General features: G+C 41.3%; 1 protein-coding gene across 1 annotated transcript in view; it reads left to right on the forward strand.

The window, feature by feature from the left end:
• LOC119918291 (anoctamin-4-like) overlaps window positions 1-18,010 on the forward strand; it is a 68,817-nt gene that overhangs the window by 17,933 nt on the left and 32,874 nt on the right. The window contains exons 4-11 of the mRNA XM_038738937.1: window positions 4,901-5,125; window positions 12,669-12,869; window positions 13,386-13,534; window positions 13,753-13,902; window positions 15,938-16,038; window positions 16,311-16,355; window positions 16,443-16,574; window positions 16,730-16,836. Of these exons, the coding sequence (XP_038594865.1) occupies window positions 4,901-5,125; window positions 12,669-12,869; window positions 13,386-13,534; window positions 13,753-13,902; window positions 15,938-16,038; window positions 16,311-16,355; window positions 16,443-16,574; window positions 16,730-16,836 (1,110 nt within the window). The remainder of the gene's footprint in view (window positions 1-4,900; window positions 5,126-12,668; window positions 12,870-13,385; window positions 13,535-13,752; window positions 13,903-15,937; window positions 16,039-16,310; window positions 16,356-16,442; window positions 16,575-16,729; window positions 16,837-18,010) is intronic.

The raw sequence follows: 18,010 nt of genomic DNA on the forward strand, positions 1-18,010 counted from the left end.
CTGATATGTTCAGATACAAAACTTTAAAATCACTACCCTAAGGCGTGAGATTTTTTACTGCATATGACCTCAGTGGGATTCGTGAGCTTTGTTTGAGAGGTGTGGGGAAACGTGATGGAGGATAAGCCACAGACCAAGACAGCGGCAGCAACATCAAAGAGTGTCCAATTGTATCCGAGCGATAGTTGTAGACCATGTCAAAAATCATGGAATGACAATGACTGAGGCAGCTACTAGTGTTGTAGTACTAGACTGGTCTGGGTCTCGAGACCGGTCTTAAGACCATTTTTTGATGGTCTTTGTCTCGTCTCGGACTCGACCGCATTTGTACTCTCTTGATTCGGTATCAGACATGGAGGACTCGGGATTTTATTTCAAGACCAGTCAAGACCATAACTTTGGGAATATCAATAAATTGTTTTGCATTGTCTGATTTATTTGTTAACATTCTAACTTTGATTGGATGTAAAACATATTTCTTCAAATGCAGCCAATAACCCTAATTAAAAATGGGTTGTTATAGTTAACAACTCCCCCCTCCCCGTGATGGTAAGCATGGAAAAGGAGCTCTTAGTGTTTGTATGTGGGTGTTTTAATGGGAATGTGGATCTTTTAGATCAATTTGAGAAGTACCTATGATCTCGTTCCACATTTTATTGGGTGTCATATAATGTGGGAAACCGGTCTTGGTCTTGACTCGGTCTCGCCCTCCCTCGGCCTTGGTCTCGACTTGGTCACAGCCCCTAAAAGTCTTGGTCTTGTCTCTGTCTCGATAAACTCTGGTCTTGGTCTTGACTACAACACTAGCAACTACAATGATTCAGCCAAACCTCAGAAGATCGGCCGTGTCCTCAATCATCAGAGCCTTCCCCAGCAAGAACCGGTAGGTCTTCAGCATACACTAAACATTTGGCTACTCTCAATTGTCAAATCACAATTGCTTGCCGTTGTGTACCACAGAGTAGATGACAAAATGTATTCTTACCGTGATTTTCCTCTGCCATATGGGGGATGTAGAGGCAAAATTCTGACTGACCAACAAGAGTCAATTTAGTTCGGGCCAGAAATTATATATCGCCTTACAGACATTCAGCAGCACAACTTGGACAATGATGACATGTTCAACAATGTGGAAGCCAAAGGTTTGCAGACTATTGCACACATGCTGAAAAGGCACCAGGTGCCTCTAAAACAGCTATACCATGTGCTTTTTGAAAGCAATGCAAACAGAGTGGAGTAGAATTTCATTAGGAGGCAGGCAACCATCCAAGTACTGGACAACTTGGGGCCATCATCACAATGTGTGCTATATCAAAAGATGGTGTGGGGAGACGCAGACCATATGGATCATGTAATGCTGGTGTCTTTGTAACCATCCTTGATGAGGTAAATCAGGACTGTAGTGCTGATGGCGTGACCTGTGTCATTGTGTGGGATAATGTCAGGTTGCACCATGCTCAAATGGTGCAAGCAGTGTTTCAGGCCAGACCACACTTTACCAACCTGTACTCACCCCCAGTATCTTTTAATTGTGACCCGATTGAGGAATTTTTCTGCAAATGGAGGTGGAAGTCACCCTTCTTCAGGACATGGATGGTGGACGCAGTGACATCACGGCAGACCAGTGTCAGGCCTGGATTCCCCATGCCCGAAGATTCTTCCCAAGATGTTTGGCTAATGAAAACATTCATTGTGAAGTGAATGACAATGTGTTGCCAAATCTACAAGATAGGGTTAATGGAAATTGTATTTCTTTAATAAGTGTCACATTTTGTTCACTGTTCCACTGTGCCTGTACTATGTTCTCTACTAGTTCTTTTACAGTGACATATTTATATGTAGTAACAAAATTAAACATGTATGGTATATTTTGTTGTACAATATTTGCAGTTTTTTTCTGATTGCTTCAGCACATTTTTGAAACTATTGGCTACAACTCTACCACAAAACCTTACACCAAAAAAACAAAACATCATACATCTCTTGCAAAAGCAAACAATTCTTGCAAACCTCTTCAAACTCTTAAAAATTGTGTTTTTGCATCAATACAGTACACATAAACGTCTTTGGGTAAGCACATGAAGCAGCAACTACGCACTGATAGTAAAACTGAAAACCACTTGTGGCTTTTCCATTTTCTATGTGCAGGGCAGAGCAGTTTGCACTAAAGTTTTGTCATGCATGTAGTAAAGTAAAACTCACATACAAACAGGTGCCCAGATGTGTAAAGAATGGATGTGTGTTCCTCACTTGTTTTACATTAATTGAGTTTATTTTGAAAGGGACACTGTACAGCGGCTTCCCCCAATGCAGAGAGACTCTCTTGATGTTTTGGAATATTGTGCTATCTGCCAGTATGTAGTCTGAGTGTGATGTAGTTATTTGTAATGAGCATATTTACAATGTGGATCTCCGTCTCTGGCGTGAACAATCAAGCTGTTCCACCAGATACTAGTTTTCTTGCAATTCTATTTAACATTTGATTGGTTTTACAGCCATGACACATCCCTGTCATTGTGCATATTACTGAACCACTAACATTGCTGTACAGCACTTACTTACTGCTTCTCATTTCAATATAACCAGATGATACCTGCAACAGTATAGCGGCTAGGATTTGGTGGAATCTATTGCCCAGCCTCCGTCAAGTTCATCCCATGATGGACAACCACAGTCGCTCTGATTTCATCAGTTATGTTCTTGACTCCTGTTCCTCTTCCTCTTTCTGGTCCTCTCCTTCTCCCCCATTCTAGTTGATCCTGCCCTCTTCCTCCTCTAATTCTAAGCCTCCATTTCAATCCAAAGCAAATGTTTACCTGTGGCCTATTTACGTAAGTTTACGAAAGTGTTTTCGTGTCATGTGAAATGGCAAAATAGTGTAGCAAAATATAGTAATGTTTACATATTTGATACAAGTGTGTTAATGAATGGCAAAATAAGTGTAAGGAAGTGAGTTGTGTTGTGTAAAATTACAATCTGAGTGTGAAGCAGAGAATGAATGTTCCTATGGTTTTTCATGATAAATTACTTATTTGAACCAATGAGTCTGCAAGTGCAAGGTTTCTTTGAAGATATAAATGCACAATGCAGTGTTTTGAACACTGGACAGCCTGTGTTACAAGTAATGACTGTTTTTAGTTTTGTGTCTAGACGTTTGAAAAATGAAATCAAGGTTCTGAAATTAGTGCCAAAGTGATTTAAAAATAACCTGTAATCAGGGTTTCCCAACTGCATTACTTAGATACAGTAGTTGATACCCTACTATCCATGTTCAATCAATCATCAGATCATCCCCTGTAACTTAATGTTACTTGTTCATTCCATATTGGTTGAGGATCAAAGAAGTCTCAAACTACGGTGGAGGCCTTTTGGATCTGGAACTGCTGCTTCTAGAACTGCGGGGGCTCTAAGTAAACCACTGCATAGGGTTATCAAAATATTAACATTAAAACTCAAATTAACTGACTGTTAGGTAGAACTGAGGGGGGATAACCCTGTTGACATATATGAAAAATGTGCCCTTTTGTATTGTCATTTATGAAATCTTGATGGTATAATGCAGTTACTGCATGATGAGCAATGATAACCACCAATGAGATCCGCTGAGATAGGTTTATTCTTCCGCAATTATTTTTGGTTGAGCACAATGTATATCAGAATCACTGCATTGATTACCTCCACCAACAAACCCTAACCCTCTCTTTTCATGGCTGTGGGTATACATCAACAACAGTCACCAACTATCATTTAAACTAAATTTGCACGTCTAAAACTGTGGTTCTAGAACTCCTGCGTCTAGAACTGCGGGGGTTCTCCGGCTAGGCAGGGCGATTCTAAGCTTCCTTGAGAACCCTTAACGTTAACACATTCAATTGAAATCTAAGAAGGTGGCACACGGTGAACGAAGCTGCCTATTTTTACCTGCAGGGTTGCATAATTCTTTAATGTGGAATGTACATTGAGGACATGTGTAATGTTCACATGCACCTAAGCTTTTTTTTATGTGAAAAGTTATTGGGTTTTTTTCTCCTCCTGCACATGGTGCTCACTGCAAAATCACAGTTAGGGTGTAAGGACATGTCATTCAGTGGTTGTCTTACAAAAATTAAAAAAAAACACACCCGTCTGCTTTTTTTTTTTTATTGTAGGCTTCAACAAAAGAGGCAGTGTCTTATCGGGATCTTATACAATAGAGATTTAATAAAAACACAAATAATAATTTGTTGTCCTTTAAGCTACTGCCATGTGTTTATTATTGACTGGTTGTATGAAACATTATAAAGTATATTTAATTTTATAAATTGTACAGTTTCTTTCACTTATCAATGATATCAGACCTACTATTTCTGCACTTAGACTGTGGCAGTGAAGGTCCAGTTAGGAGTGCTTTTCCCCCTATCATTCTCTATATTTTGTCATGCAAAACATCGTTATTGTTAGTTAGTAGAAGTTGTAACATGAGTGACAGTTGCTGACTTGTTTCTCCTGTCTGCAAACACATTTGCTTGCAACTGCAAGTCTCAATAAGAGGCTGGGTAATGCCTGATGACGGTTTATGTTTGATGGTTTAATGATGTTGACAGCTTCTACCACTAGAGGGCAACATTGCTGAGGAGATTACTGTGACACTTTGGACTGTCAGCATTACAAAGAGCCAGTTAAGAGATCAGAGGTCACAGAGTCCTGACAACAACAAAATCCTCCATGATCATATATGATAGAAAAGAAAGAAAAAATTTCAATGACTTCTTTCATTGTGACACTTACAAGTCGTTGTATGGTGGGAGGTTGGAGTAAGTTTGTTGTGGCATAAAACAGTATAAACAAATCCATGTAAAAGTTTAATATACATTTCTGCTCATATCTCTTTGCTCTGATTGCGGTCTGACTCCTTTGGCAGGATTTGACCTCGGGGGTCAAGTGGCCATCGGGTTCTCCCACTGGAAGAGTCCTTTCCCAGCGAGCGGCCAGAATCTCCCCAGTCCAGACTGCGTTCACTCTGAGGCCTCCGCCGTCCCACCCATCAGCGAGCATCTCGAACCGGTGTCCTGCCCAGCGTCGCTGTCAATCACCCCACTGCCCACCTTCAGTGCCAGTCAGGAGACGCTCTGCGACAGTAGCACGAGTATGTAGAGTGTGGGACATGTCAGTGAAGCTGAAGTTAATATGAGGTCTGTGTTAGACAAATGAACTGTATTTCAAAGTTTGTGTTTTGCCACTGAATTTGTGTGTGACAGACTGCTGAAGCCTCATATCAGCTTTTGCTGAACTACAGAATGCATTTTTGGTAGATTTTGTACCTCATCACTAATATTGAAATTGATTTCTGGAGGAATCTCTTCTGGGCCAGTATGGACAGTATGGACAGAATAATTATAGTGACCAATAAATATTTTAAATTACATATTGGCATTTTAGAATTGGCTGGAAAAAAGGCAAACCTATGCTTTAATATGTGATTGTCAGTTGCAGTGGTGTGTGTCTGTGTGTGTGCCCTTGAGTGTCCATCAGCAGTAGACACTGACAGTGTCATCAGTGCCAACTATCATTGTTGTGGGCTACAGCAACACTGACACAACCAGCCCTTTTTTCTGATTGGCTGCTTCCCGAACAGCTTGACCTCTGATTGGCTGCCAGGGACAACTGATTAAGAATGCCGATGAGCGGCATGCACCTCCTCTCTCCCACTCTCTCTCTCTTTCTCTCACTGTAAACATCCTGCTCACGCTGGTGGGTTTTTTTTTTCTCCAGAGAAGATCTTTGACAGCTCCTGTGAGCTTTCCTGCTGCCTGGTCTTAGCATCTACATCATGACAGATCCGTCTGTGTGAGTGTGTGCGTGTGTGTGTGTTTACATGTAGAGTGATGTTGGATGACCCGTGATGAGGAGTAAGGAGTAAAAAGTGGGGATGCTGGTTTCCCTCGTGGGACGTCGTGTTGGTTCGTTTCCCTCAGCGAGGTCATTTGAACGCTGGGGCTGGGGAGGGAGGAGGGGTGATCGCTGTGTGTGTGCATGTGAGTGTGTGCATGGGGAAGAGTCTTCTGGCTGTGTTGGCGTCTGCTGCGGCTCGGCTGGGAAGCCCCCAGCCCCCCTCCTCTTCCCCTCTGAGGGGTGAAGCTGCCTCTCTACCTCTCTCCACCTTCACCCGGTGAGTGTTGTCAAGTTGTCTTGAAGCAAAGGCAGCTTGTGCTCCAGAGTGGATTTTTTTTTTTTTTTGCTGCAGTGCTCTCTCTCATGTGTTTCCTCTTTAGCTGCTTTATCTCTTTCATGCAGTTCCCTTTGACCATGCAAGCATTTGACCTTCACACACACTCACTCTCATTGTCTCTCCGAGCTGTCGACCCTTCTCTTGATTGTCATACATCTCTTCAACCTCCATATTGCATCAGTTGTAAGACACAGAAAGTGTGTGTGTGTGTGTGTGTGTGTGTGTGTGTCAGAAGCAGGTTGGCAGGTGCAAAATCCCTGTTGCTTGCTGTGAGGGAGAACATGCAAACCCCTGTCCACCCTAGGGCATGATGGGTGCATCCCATTCTTCTTCCCTTTGCCCCCAGCAATCTTATATTCTCTTCTCAGTGTGAGCTTTCATCTCCAGGCTGGCTTGTGTAATGCAAGTAACCACATTATAACTAAGAAGGTTGTTTTTTGGTCTCAATAACTACAAGGGTATAGATAACAATTCAGATAAGCAAATGATAAAATACAGACGCCTTGTGATGGACTGGCGACCTGTCCAGGGTGTACCCCGCCTTTCGCCCGATGTAAGATGGGATTGGCTCCAGACCCCCGCGACCCTGTACGCAGGATAAGCGGTTGACGATGGATGGATGGATGGATAAAATACAGACTTGAGTAGAGACCCACAAATATGTAGTTCTTCATAAAACCCACTTTGATGTGGCAGTGGTCTTACTTCAACTATAAATTTAACATGTCCTGCAGCTTATATTGTGGTATTGCGGGCTACTGCGGGTAAGAAGTTGATAGCCAAAGCAAATACATTCTAAAGGGATGCTCTTGTGATTGAGTTTTGCACAGGTCCTTGTTAGATTTTACAAAAATGGTCAAACAACAGAGGCTAAATCCCAACTTTAAGTCACTAGTATACTGTAGGTCAAGCTTTAATAACCCTGGATCCTACACTTCCCATGTTGCAACTCTGTCACGTCTTTTGTCAGATCAAGCAAGCAGCAATTCAGCCAAGGCAGTTTGAGCTTTATTGGAGGATTTGTCAACTGTGCATTTAGAAGGGAACAAGATCTCAGAAACTACATTTCTTTTTTTGGCATAACGGTGAGTGGTTTTTATACATGTAGGGTCTGATAGTACTGTATCACATTTAAACCCCCCCCCCCCACACACACACACACACACACACACACACATATTTGCAAGGAACAAAAGTTACCTAACACTACCTAACCCCACACTCAACAATGTAACTGAAATCTGTAATCACCTTTTGTTGAGTTTGAAGGCAGAAACACTCGCTAAAACCTGAATATGAGATGAGCAGCATAAGATATGAAATGCTGGTTAATTATGTATCTGACACACTGAAATAACAGGCATAGCCTACTTACGTCTGTGCACATGAATTTTCATTAGCTACTTGCTCCAAATACTGGAGGCCCTGATTCAAAACTATTGAGTTGATGAGTTAAAATTTCTGATACCATATACTGTACATTAAAAGAGAGGGTTAACCCCCCCAAAAAAGAGAAGAAATAAAAATCAAGTCATGCTGCTTTAATATGCATTTGTGCGTGTTTTCCCTTTTTGTTGTCAGTCCAGCCGTCTCCCCATATACTACAGTCCTTGTGCTGCTAAATCCCACTGTTGGTCTTGGGAAAGCATACTTATACATTTCTGATGTCAGGATTTCTAGTGAGTAGAGCTAGTCACAAAATTAAAAGGACAACGTCATATCAAATAACTAATGAAATGCTGCCAGAGCTTCAGTACCATGTGACCTCAGTTGTGGCTTGGGTTACAGACGTACCATAGGGCCATTAAAGATTGATAGATACAATGTTTGAGTGGCCACTGTCTCGGCACAGCAGCATGATTTAGGCTAAGATGTAGTGTTTCAGTCCTCTGAGAGCCAATATTTATAGTAAGCAATTCTCTTTCCCTTTAATGAGACCGGCATTGAAGTGCTGGGGTGCTGAGGAGGGGGTGTTAACAAGCTATTGCTGTTGATCCACATAGTCACTACATACATGTACGGGTAGGAAGTGCAAAATGAACACTCCGAATATAAGATTCAGAACATTTCTTGTCTCAAGTCTTTTAATTACCACTCTCTGTTACAGTAGTATACAGTACACTAATTGAACCATGAGGCTCTATTCAACTTTTGGAAAAAATATGTAATTCCACTGCAGTGTCATCAACTTCATTTCTCGATAAATTCCGATTCATGGGGATATTTTCTCAGCCCACCCTCTCTGGCCACTCTAGCTCCTGTTCTGGTAGATAAACTCCAGCGTAGCGAAAGTACCACTGAGCACTGATTTCTCGCTAGTATGAAATTTATGGCGTTTCTATTAGCTGCATCTATAGGCTCCAATGTTCCAAAGCATCAACCGCTGATTAAGAGCCGAGACGCTTCCCCAATCTCTATCTCCGTCCCCGGTACTGCAGCTCAGCAGAATTTTTTTTAGCTGAGTCACCTTTCATCTCACAAACAAAAATTCAGCAGCAGACCTCTAAGACAGGCACCCACCTCTCCTGAAGTCTGAAACTGAAAAGAGAGATACAAATTTATTTAAATAGAGTTTGTTTAAGCTGTTTTGAATAATTTCTCACTGCCTAAAGACACAGTCTGGATGACAAATAGACCCACTTAGATGTGTGTTCCCATGGAGAGTTTCCTAGTTTTCAAGGTTTTTTAAGGTTAAGCCTTATTAAGGAGATAAAAGTTCCTGAGCTGTCATTTTCTAATTCTTTCTTTATGTGTGGGTCTTCCCTCTTTGACTTTCTTTCACACATGATCTGTTATACTCTCTCTATGCCTGCTGGTACTTCTTCATTCCGCCTTTTCTAATTTTGCTTTTACAAGGCAAAAAGTTTGTGATAGGGTGATTGATTTGATTAGTTCTCTGAGCCTGTTTTGGCTTTTAATGCTAAAATAGACTTTGACCCTAGCTATCAAAGCGTCAGACTTCCACTGTCTAAGTTCATTGGTTGCACAAAGCTTTCTAGTTCTGTCCTGTCTTCAGTAGAATTAATTCAATATAGTAAAAGCTATGAAAAGCATTCATTTGTGGTGATGAATATTTACTCATTGTGAATATATTTAAGTGCTTTAATCAATATTTTTATATGAACAATTTTTCAAATAACAGTGGTATCAGGTCATATACAGGTATCACTCATAGTGTCGATCCAGTGGAGCATTTTAAAGTCTTTCAGCTCATTGTTTTGGTCTTTCGGATCTCAACTTTACTGTTTTGTATTTCCAGACACAGCAGGCAGCTATGACAATGCTATGTTAAACCCTCTGTCTACCTGTCCAGCAAGACAGCCACAGTTAGCGACTATCTAATTAACATATTAAAGCTTTAAGAGTGTCTACAACCTCCCATAAAACCTGCTCATGCTGACCCATGCGGGTACCCTGGTTGGCTAGAGCCTGGCAGAGATCTTCTGTGGTTTGTTGGAAGTTGTTGAATCTACTTGGTCCATATTAGCCAGATTGTTTTATTACGATTATCAGATTTTGGATCCAGAAGCAGACTACAGCAGGTTGTAAAGTGTAAAAAAAAAAGTTTATTAGGGAGCAGGGAATGGAGAGGGGATGAGCTGGTGATAGTGCTGGAGTGGTGTGGAGAGTGGCGGGCAATAGCTGGAGCGAACAGAGATAGCTGGTTCTGTGTTGTGGTTAACTGGTGTCAAAACTGCACCGCAGGGTTTCATTGAGGCAGGTGAGTGTGGTCTTGGTGTACAAGAGAGCAGGTGTTAGTCACAGGAAGCATCCAACAGGACAATGATGAGAGGTAGCGGTAGCTGACTGAACAATCTGACAATGAGTGACTGAAGAGACGGGGTATATATACTGCAGCTGGATGATCTTGATGAGGAGCAGGTTTGTGTGATCAGCAGGTGGCTAGGAGCCAGGAGAGAGAGGAACATTGCCATGTCCACATACACATATGAAATCCGACAGGCTGTATTCAGTACCAGTTACTATAATAGCAGTACATAGTGATTTTGAAAAAATCTCCAGTATGCATCAAACCAGTCTACCTCAAGGACTGTGTCCCATAATGCAACATAATGCATTGTTGAAATGGCGAAACATGGCGAAACAGAAACATGGCGAACAGGAGTGTAACGTCTCTGTCTCTGATAACATAAAATTATAACTTAGTGTTAGATTTAAGTTATGCATGTTGTGTTGTTTTTCTTATTGACAACTCACTAAGGTCAATGTGACATCAAATGTTAGCTTAGAAGGCTTCATTAGCTTTATGGCTTTGTTATGGGCAGCAGGACAAATGCAGCTAGCTATAACGTTACGTTCGTTAAGATAAGGCTAAGCTAAGTTGACCAGATTTCTGAAATGAAAACTGGGGACATTTTTGGTTTGGTGGTCAGTATGTCATTAAAAAATATAATGTTATTAAATCTGAAATAAAAAAGGGGAACAATTTCGGTGTTATAATCTGTCAAATATAACTCTTTGGAATAAAATCAAGTCATTTTGAGGCAGAAACTACCTTTCAGTCAGTCAGGCTGCAATCACTTTCTGGCAAGTACAAAATTGCATTTTATGTCTTTTATTGGCCATTTAAAAGTATTTTAACAGGTAAAAAGTACTGGATTGGTTGATACACAGCAAGTTAAATAATGCAGATTCATAATGATAATTGCAAAAGAGATCATGTCTTTATTTTATATATATAACTCAGCAGTAAGTCATGTTAATTATAAGCTTCATTCCGTGTTTCAGATATAAACAAGGATATTAGACATAGGCCTACCAAACACATAATCTACGGCAACAACAGGCTTCTATTATTGCCTATCACGTAAATGTCATGCCTGGTTATGCTATAAACTGTAAACACTTATTTGACCACAATTGTGATTATTCTGTTAAAAGAAACGTTAAAGTATCACAAAGACATACCTTTGCTATTACCACGGACATAAAGTGATGTTAATTTGCACGTTATGTCTGTATGACCCAGATAAAAGCAGCTGTAGACGTAAAGAGACTGGGCGATACAGCTTTGACATGCTGCGCGTGCTCCCATGGACGTCAATCAGTTTTCTGCTGATAATCAGTTTTTGGCACGACACCTTTCTGCTCTGCTGTCCAGTCTTTCTGGCATGTATGATTTCAGGTCTAACACCTTGAACAGTCTATGATTAACACACAGTTAAAAACGGGGACATTTCTGGGGACAGCTCCAGACAGGGACAGGCCACCAAAACCGGGGACTGTCCCCGGATAACAGGGACGTTTGGTCACCCTAGGCTAAGCCTGACCTAGCATACTACAAATTAAATTGATTTAATGATTTCACACTGTATACTACTATAAAACACAGTATGCAGCATGTACTACATAGTGCATACTGCATACTGCGTAGGAGGGTTCCAAATACAGCCACAGACCGGACAGACTAAAAGGAAACTGGGGAGTGGAAATACACAAAGAACACCCGAATGACAGCTGTGATCGTGATACCCAGGATATAATGCAGGTCTAACACAGACTTTGGTATTATATTTGTGGGTGAAATTTGGTCCTCTAAGTCAAAGATTCTGCTGTAGTCAAGTAGAATTTCTTATCTACTTTTAGATCGGACGTTATTGCTTTAAAGGTCCAGTGTGTAACAATTGTGGGGGATCTATTGACAGAATATGGCAGAAATGGAATATAATACCATATGTATGTTTTCATTAGTGTATAGTCACCTGAAAATAAGAATCAATGTGTTTTTGTTACCTTAGAATGTGCCATTCATATCTACAGAAAGAGCGGGTCCCCCTCCTAGGAGTCCGCCATGTTTCTACAGTAGCCCAGAATGGACAAACCAAACACTGGCTCTCGATAGGCCTTTCCGTGTTTTTCTCAGCTAGTTCAGGATGACACGAACGTTATTCAGTTGGTTGCAGTCGGCTGCCTCTCCTCTAGATGCCGCTAAATACTACACAATGGACCTTTAAAGAAGAAATCTTACGAGACAGTAGGTTGCCTAAAATATGGAACTACAGGTTTAGGAAAAAGTCTTGTGTGAATGGTGATAAAGTTGAACATACCCATGACCAATGATCTGCTTTGAGTAGCTGAGTAGTGTGTGTGTGTGTGTGTGTGTGTGTGTGTGTGTGAAAGGGGCTTGAAAATACATTTTTACTGCTCCACTTATACAACTATATGACCATAATATTTTAGCGGTAGTTGATAGGTTAGTTGATCAAGACTGACTCAGCCAATACATTGCTAGTTGCTGACGTTAGCTTTCAGATCTTACTCTGAGCTCCTTGTCACTCTGTCACCCTCAATAAGTCCTTATTTTTATAGTGTACTTTGCGTGTTTACAGTGAGCTCAAGAAACAGATCACAAAAGGTACCTGTGGGTTACTTAAGTTAGAATGGCTTCAAAACATGAAGTTACAAAGCGTACTAAAAAAAAGTGCTCTGTGTCCTGTAGGTGTGAGTTTATCTCTACATGGGTCTGAGCCCCAGCGGCAGAGCCCCCACCGACGCAGAGTCCCGCTGCGGCCCTCGGCCTCAGGCTACCAGGCAGCGGACAGGCCTCTCGCCTTCTCCTCCCGTGGGAAGGCAGACATCATGGAGGAATCCTCGGTTGAAGCCCTGGACTCCAGCACTCAAGACGATGTGCCCCCCCTGGGTGAGACCCAGCACCACTAGAGCTTTGACATTTCATATTCCTACATTTGTTCAAATTTAACAATGGCCTATAAGTGAGAGAAGTCAGTCATCTTCTTCTGGTGCTGAGGAGCTTACACTTGTGTGTGTAACAGGGCAGTGTGTAATGTGAATGCAGCACTAGTACACTCAAGCTCTAGAGCTGTGGATGCAGTAAGTCTGGCTGCAACACGTAGGTGGTTGGGTCAAATTACTTTGTGTAACGTGCAAGTCTGCTATTCCCCTCAGCTCATAATGAGAAAGAAAGCAAGTTAGCGACCTGTAATTTTTGTTTTATGGCTTCTTTGTTTTGGTCTGTAGACAGCGGATTAGCTGATGGAAAAAGTGGAGGTTAAGCAGTTAAAGAGACAGATATTTTTCTAAGAGGTTAGTTGAGGCCAAAAGAGCTAAAGCGAGAGTGAACATTGATGTTATATTCATCAGGTGGCCAAAATGATGCGAATGTTGCTTTTATACACTCTGCTCATCTTCCCTCCAGCTGTGAAGGGTGTTAATGTGCTGCTTGAGAGAGAACGGTCCGAAGGCATCAGCAGCCCGTCCAGAGATGACGACTCCACCATGCTGAACGCGGGAACCCACAGCAGCATCCTGGACGACAACACTAAGTCCGATTCTGGCCTCCCAGAGGTCAGTGGTGAAACTACATCTCTTGGCTCCCAGGACTCCTTTCATCCTGACATCCCGACTGAAGATATAAGCCAGTTTTGGACAGGAGTAGTTTATAGAGTGATGTGTGTAAAGGTTAACAGCGGCTTATTCGTGATGAGAAGTAATTTAAAACAACGTAACAGACTCTTCCCCCCAATGGCCAGATACTATACTTCTGATTCTCTGTGACTTCTCAGGGGAGGAGTAAGTCCAGCGGCCTTTGCTTCAGCGATGGAAAGTGCCGCATTGACTACATCCTGGTTTACAGGAAATCCAGCTCACAATCAGAGAAGAGGGAGATATTTGAGCGGAATATCCGTGCAGAGGGCTTACAGATGGAAAAGGAGGTAAAGAACATTTCAACTCTTGCTGCTTATTTCATTATGTTGACCAGGGTTCAGGTAAATGATCATGTCAGTTCTAGCCTGACATTAAAATACAGATAACATAGATACATAGCAGTTACGTGTCATCAAGAATTATACACATTACACAGACAAGTGTCAAGTAAGACCAGAAAATAAAGATAAACTGCAGAAACTGTTTAATTTCACTGCCATTCTTCATTCATCAGCTTTCAGAGCCCTTGTGTGGTTTTAGGAAATACCAGAGTTACAGGCTATCAACTTACTTTTGCAAATAATTTGATGTACCTTAACTCCACTTACACTTGCACTGATAAGTAACTAATGATTTAGTGTTATTTAATCTTCCAGTTAGTTTTGGATTGAACCATTATATTATTTAGTATTTAATATGTCAAAATTTAAGTCTCAAGAGCATAAAATTAAATCTTAAACCTGCAGTCATTGATTTTATGGCAGCACAACAACAAATTTTGTTTCGACCTGACTTCTTCTCTCCGTGAGATGGAAGAATTTAGAAAGTTGTGTGGCGCTGCAGAGAGCCCCCAGCTGCAGTAGTGCACGGATCACACGTAAAATTCATCCAGCCAGAGGAAACGATCAGAAACTGTTCACAGCACGCCGGTTTAATAGCGACACAATCCATTGTAGATATCGGAGAGGGAAGCATACAGGGCCAAGGACAGGAGATCGCGGAGCGACCGGGCACACTGTGGACAGCGATTGTTCCCTCTGGCTGGATGAAGCACGATCTGCTGGCATTTCCTTGCGTCTGCAGGAGGGGAAGGTACATACGATTTCCACATACTGGGGACGCATTGAATGAAACAAACCAAGGTGTTTACGCACATTTGTACTCTTTATTCAGGGTGTTAGTAAATCCAGCCCTAAGTGTCTTACTGAGCACCTCAGCAGGTCAGAGGCTCTAATCAGGGGGCTCCACCTGAAGAATGACCTTTCTAATCACCTCAGGTCTCCATCTCTGTGTTGACTAAAAACATTTTTGTTATCTCTGCTAAGTAAATTGATTTTTCACTTCCTGGCCAAGCAAAAATAGTCACTTTTTTCAAATAAACAAGAAGCGTGGTAGGTTCCTGTACTGATGGAGAATTAGCTTTGCTGTGATTACTTCAGCAAACCTGCAGCTGCACTCACAGCATGCAACATGAACAACATCAATACCAATTTCTGTGAAGAAGTAATTTAATGCTCAGTCCTATAATGCATGTAATCTCAATGGCCAGTTTGCTGAATTTTAAAATGTTCAGTGCCTTTGCGCCCAGTCTTACAAGGTCTGACAGCTGAGTGCTGGCGTTCATTGGTGAGCCTCCACTCATAGAGCAAAAACAAATGTGCTGATGGCAATTTTCTCCCCTGCTGCTCCTTATTTAGCAAAAGGATCACTTGAAAGAGTGGGAACTGTGGATGTTGTTATCTGTGTGTGTGTGTGTGTGTGTGTGTGTATTACTCATGTTGTGGGGACATAAATCTGTTTACACAATTGTGGGGACTCGCCTTCCTAATGGATACAAAACACAAGTTGTCATAACGTAAACTGTTACGTTTTTGTAGGTTGAAGACTTAGTTTATAGTTTATGGATCCTCTGAAGCGATGGAAACACAACTGTGTGTGTGTGTGTAGGTGCGTGTGTGTATCTTGTGTAACTTTTGCACTGCATCTGCAGTAGCATCAAGGTCATCATTATCTAGAACATGCAGGGGAAGAAAATGGTTCTAGTCTCCTTCAGCAGCCCACTTGTGTGTGTTTCTTGTGTGGAGTCATTTTGTTATTTTTAGGTCTCTTTCCAGTTAGCTCCTGATTCATGTACCTTTAGACTGACCTCTACTCTGTCAGGTGGTAAAAACAGATGAGGAAAAGAGCAGAACCTAGCAAACATATGGATGTGGATGCAGATGTTGCTGCCTGCACCGAGATGACACGTTGTAATCATCCCTATTTTAACTATCTTATCATCTTTGCTGAAATTACATTTATTTGTGTTTGGTTTCTTTACAGGCCTCTTTAACAAACAGTGACGTGATTTTTCTGAAGCTTCATGCACCATGGGATGTTCTCTGTCGCTATGCAGAGCTCATGAACATTCGCATGCCTTTTAGGTGAGACAACAGACACTCCTAAAATAGCCTTATAAAAAAGAAAAAAAAGACTTAAAGGTATCATTTGGAATTTTCTAGTAAGTTAAAGAAAAGTTATGTCAACACTCAATTTGTCTAACCAACGGTCTAAAAAACTTGTAGCAGCAACTGAAGCAGTAATAGTAATGGTAGTGTCAGTAGTAAAAGAACCATAAATGTGTTATTATCTTCATTCCTGAACTACTACTGTACTGAAATACTGAGTTAATTATCTAACGTCCCACATATTCCAGGAGGAAAATCTTTTACATGCACCGACGGCACAAGTTCATGAGCAGGTGAGTGTTCACTGAAAAAAGCAGCATTAGATCAGCTGCAGCAGCAAAAGACTGCTCTGGTGGCTTTAACAGGATCTTCCCTTGCAGGATGGAGAAGCGTATCAACAAATTTCGTGGCTGGCTTCCCCGCAAGCCCATGAAGTTTGACAACAACACTCTGCCCGATCTGGAGGAGAACGAGAGCTTTACTGCCCCCTTCAGTCGATCAAGGATACATCAGTGAGTTTTTATGGAACTGCCCTCTAAAAGCTCCTCCCTGATGTTTGTACTTTTCCCACTTAATATTCTCTCTGTTGCCTTCACACACACACATACACACAAAAAACATCATTCACAGCAGATAGATTTGTCATAACTGGTGTGTTTCACTGCAGTTTCATCATCCACAACAAAGACACTTTTTTCAACAACGCCACCAGAAGTCGCATTGTCCACCACATCCTGCAGAGGGTCAAATATGAGGAGGGTAAAAATAAAATGGGTGAGTTTCCCCCTGGGCATTATTACAAATTCTGGAAATATTTGAAATGAAAGTGAATGAAAATGGAAGCTAACTTGGGAAGGAGTGCAGACGGGAAAAAAGTAAAACAAATATAGAACCTTACATTCAGGCTTCACTGGATTTTCTATTCCATCTTTGTCCTACAGCATCTCTAATTTTTGCAGTTAGTACAAATGTTACCTTTCTCCTAATATTCTATTTCATTTTATTTATCATTTTTTTTATCCTTTTATTTATCCGGAGGCATTTGTCCATGCCCCCCAAACAGCAATTTCAAACTCAGTTTCCCGACTGGAACTACTACGGAAATCACGTGACCTACGTCACATGACGTAAACATGTGGAGACCGTAGCAACACAGGAGGTGAACTCCATCTGCTTGATGTGCTGCAGCTGTTGGGTTCACTGGTCAACGTGAATACAATCACTGACTTAGGTTAGGGCACACACCTCTGTGAAGGTTAGGGTAAGGGTTAGGGTCGAAGGGGGGATGTCAATGCCTTTAAGACTAACATCACGTCACATCACATCAGTCAGCTAGCTAACATAGCTAGCTAAAGCTACGAAGCTAACTTAGCTAATGTGGCTGATGCTACTACGCAACTTACGAAAGTTACACAACCTACTTAACTTCATTAAAAACACAAATTACGCAAATTCATTTAAAAAACAAAACAATCTTGTTTCACACAGGAACCAAGCGCCTGTCTCCTGGGTGAAAAGCGGCTAACTTTCCCTAATTTTGCCTTTTTTTGTTATCAGTTCTCTAACCCTTTGTTTTTCTTGAGGGCAACACGTGTTTCAAGATTGAGTGTATGTTGATTGAAGAAATGGTTTAATTATTATGGTTATGAATACATGATTTGCTCAGAAGCAAATGTTATGTAAACAAGGGGTTAAATTGCATATAGTTAAATTGATTTACAGAGTGATATTTATATTACTATTACATTATTGTCATTAGTGTCACTAGCGGGACTTGCTGGCATCCAAAAACAAGGAGGCGTCAAAGTAATGAGTTAGCCAATCACAGCAATGACTTGCCACAAAAAAGGTGGGGGAGAAATGACACTGCCTCCACTGCCTCACTTTAGTGATAAGTTTGAACAGTCTTATAGTACATTTATACATGATTTTAACTATTTTGAATTAA

This window comes from Micropterus salmoides, unplaced genomic scaffold (assembly GCF_014851395.1).
Source record: "Micropterus salmoides isolate LMB-PRFRI ecotype aquatic unplaced genomic scaffold, ASM1485139v1 Ms_hic_scaffold_23, whole genome shotgun sequence".
NCBI classification, from domain to species: Eukaryota; Metazoa; Chordata; class Actinopteri; order Centrarchiformes; family Centrarchidae; genus Micropterus; species Micropterus salmoides.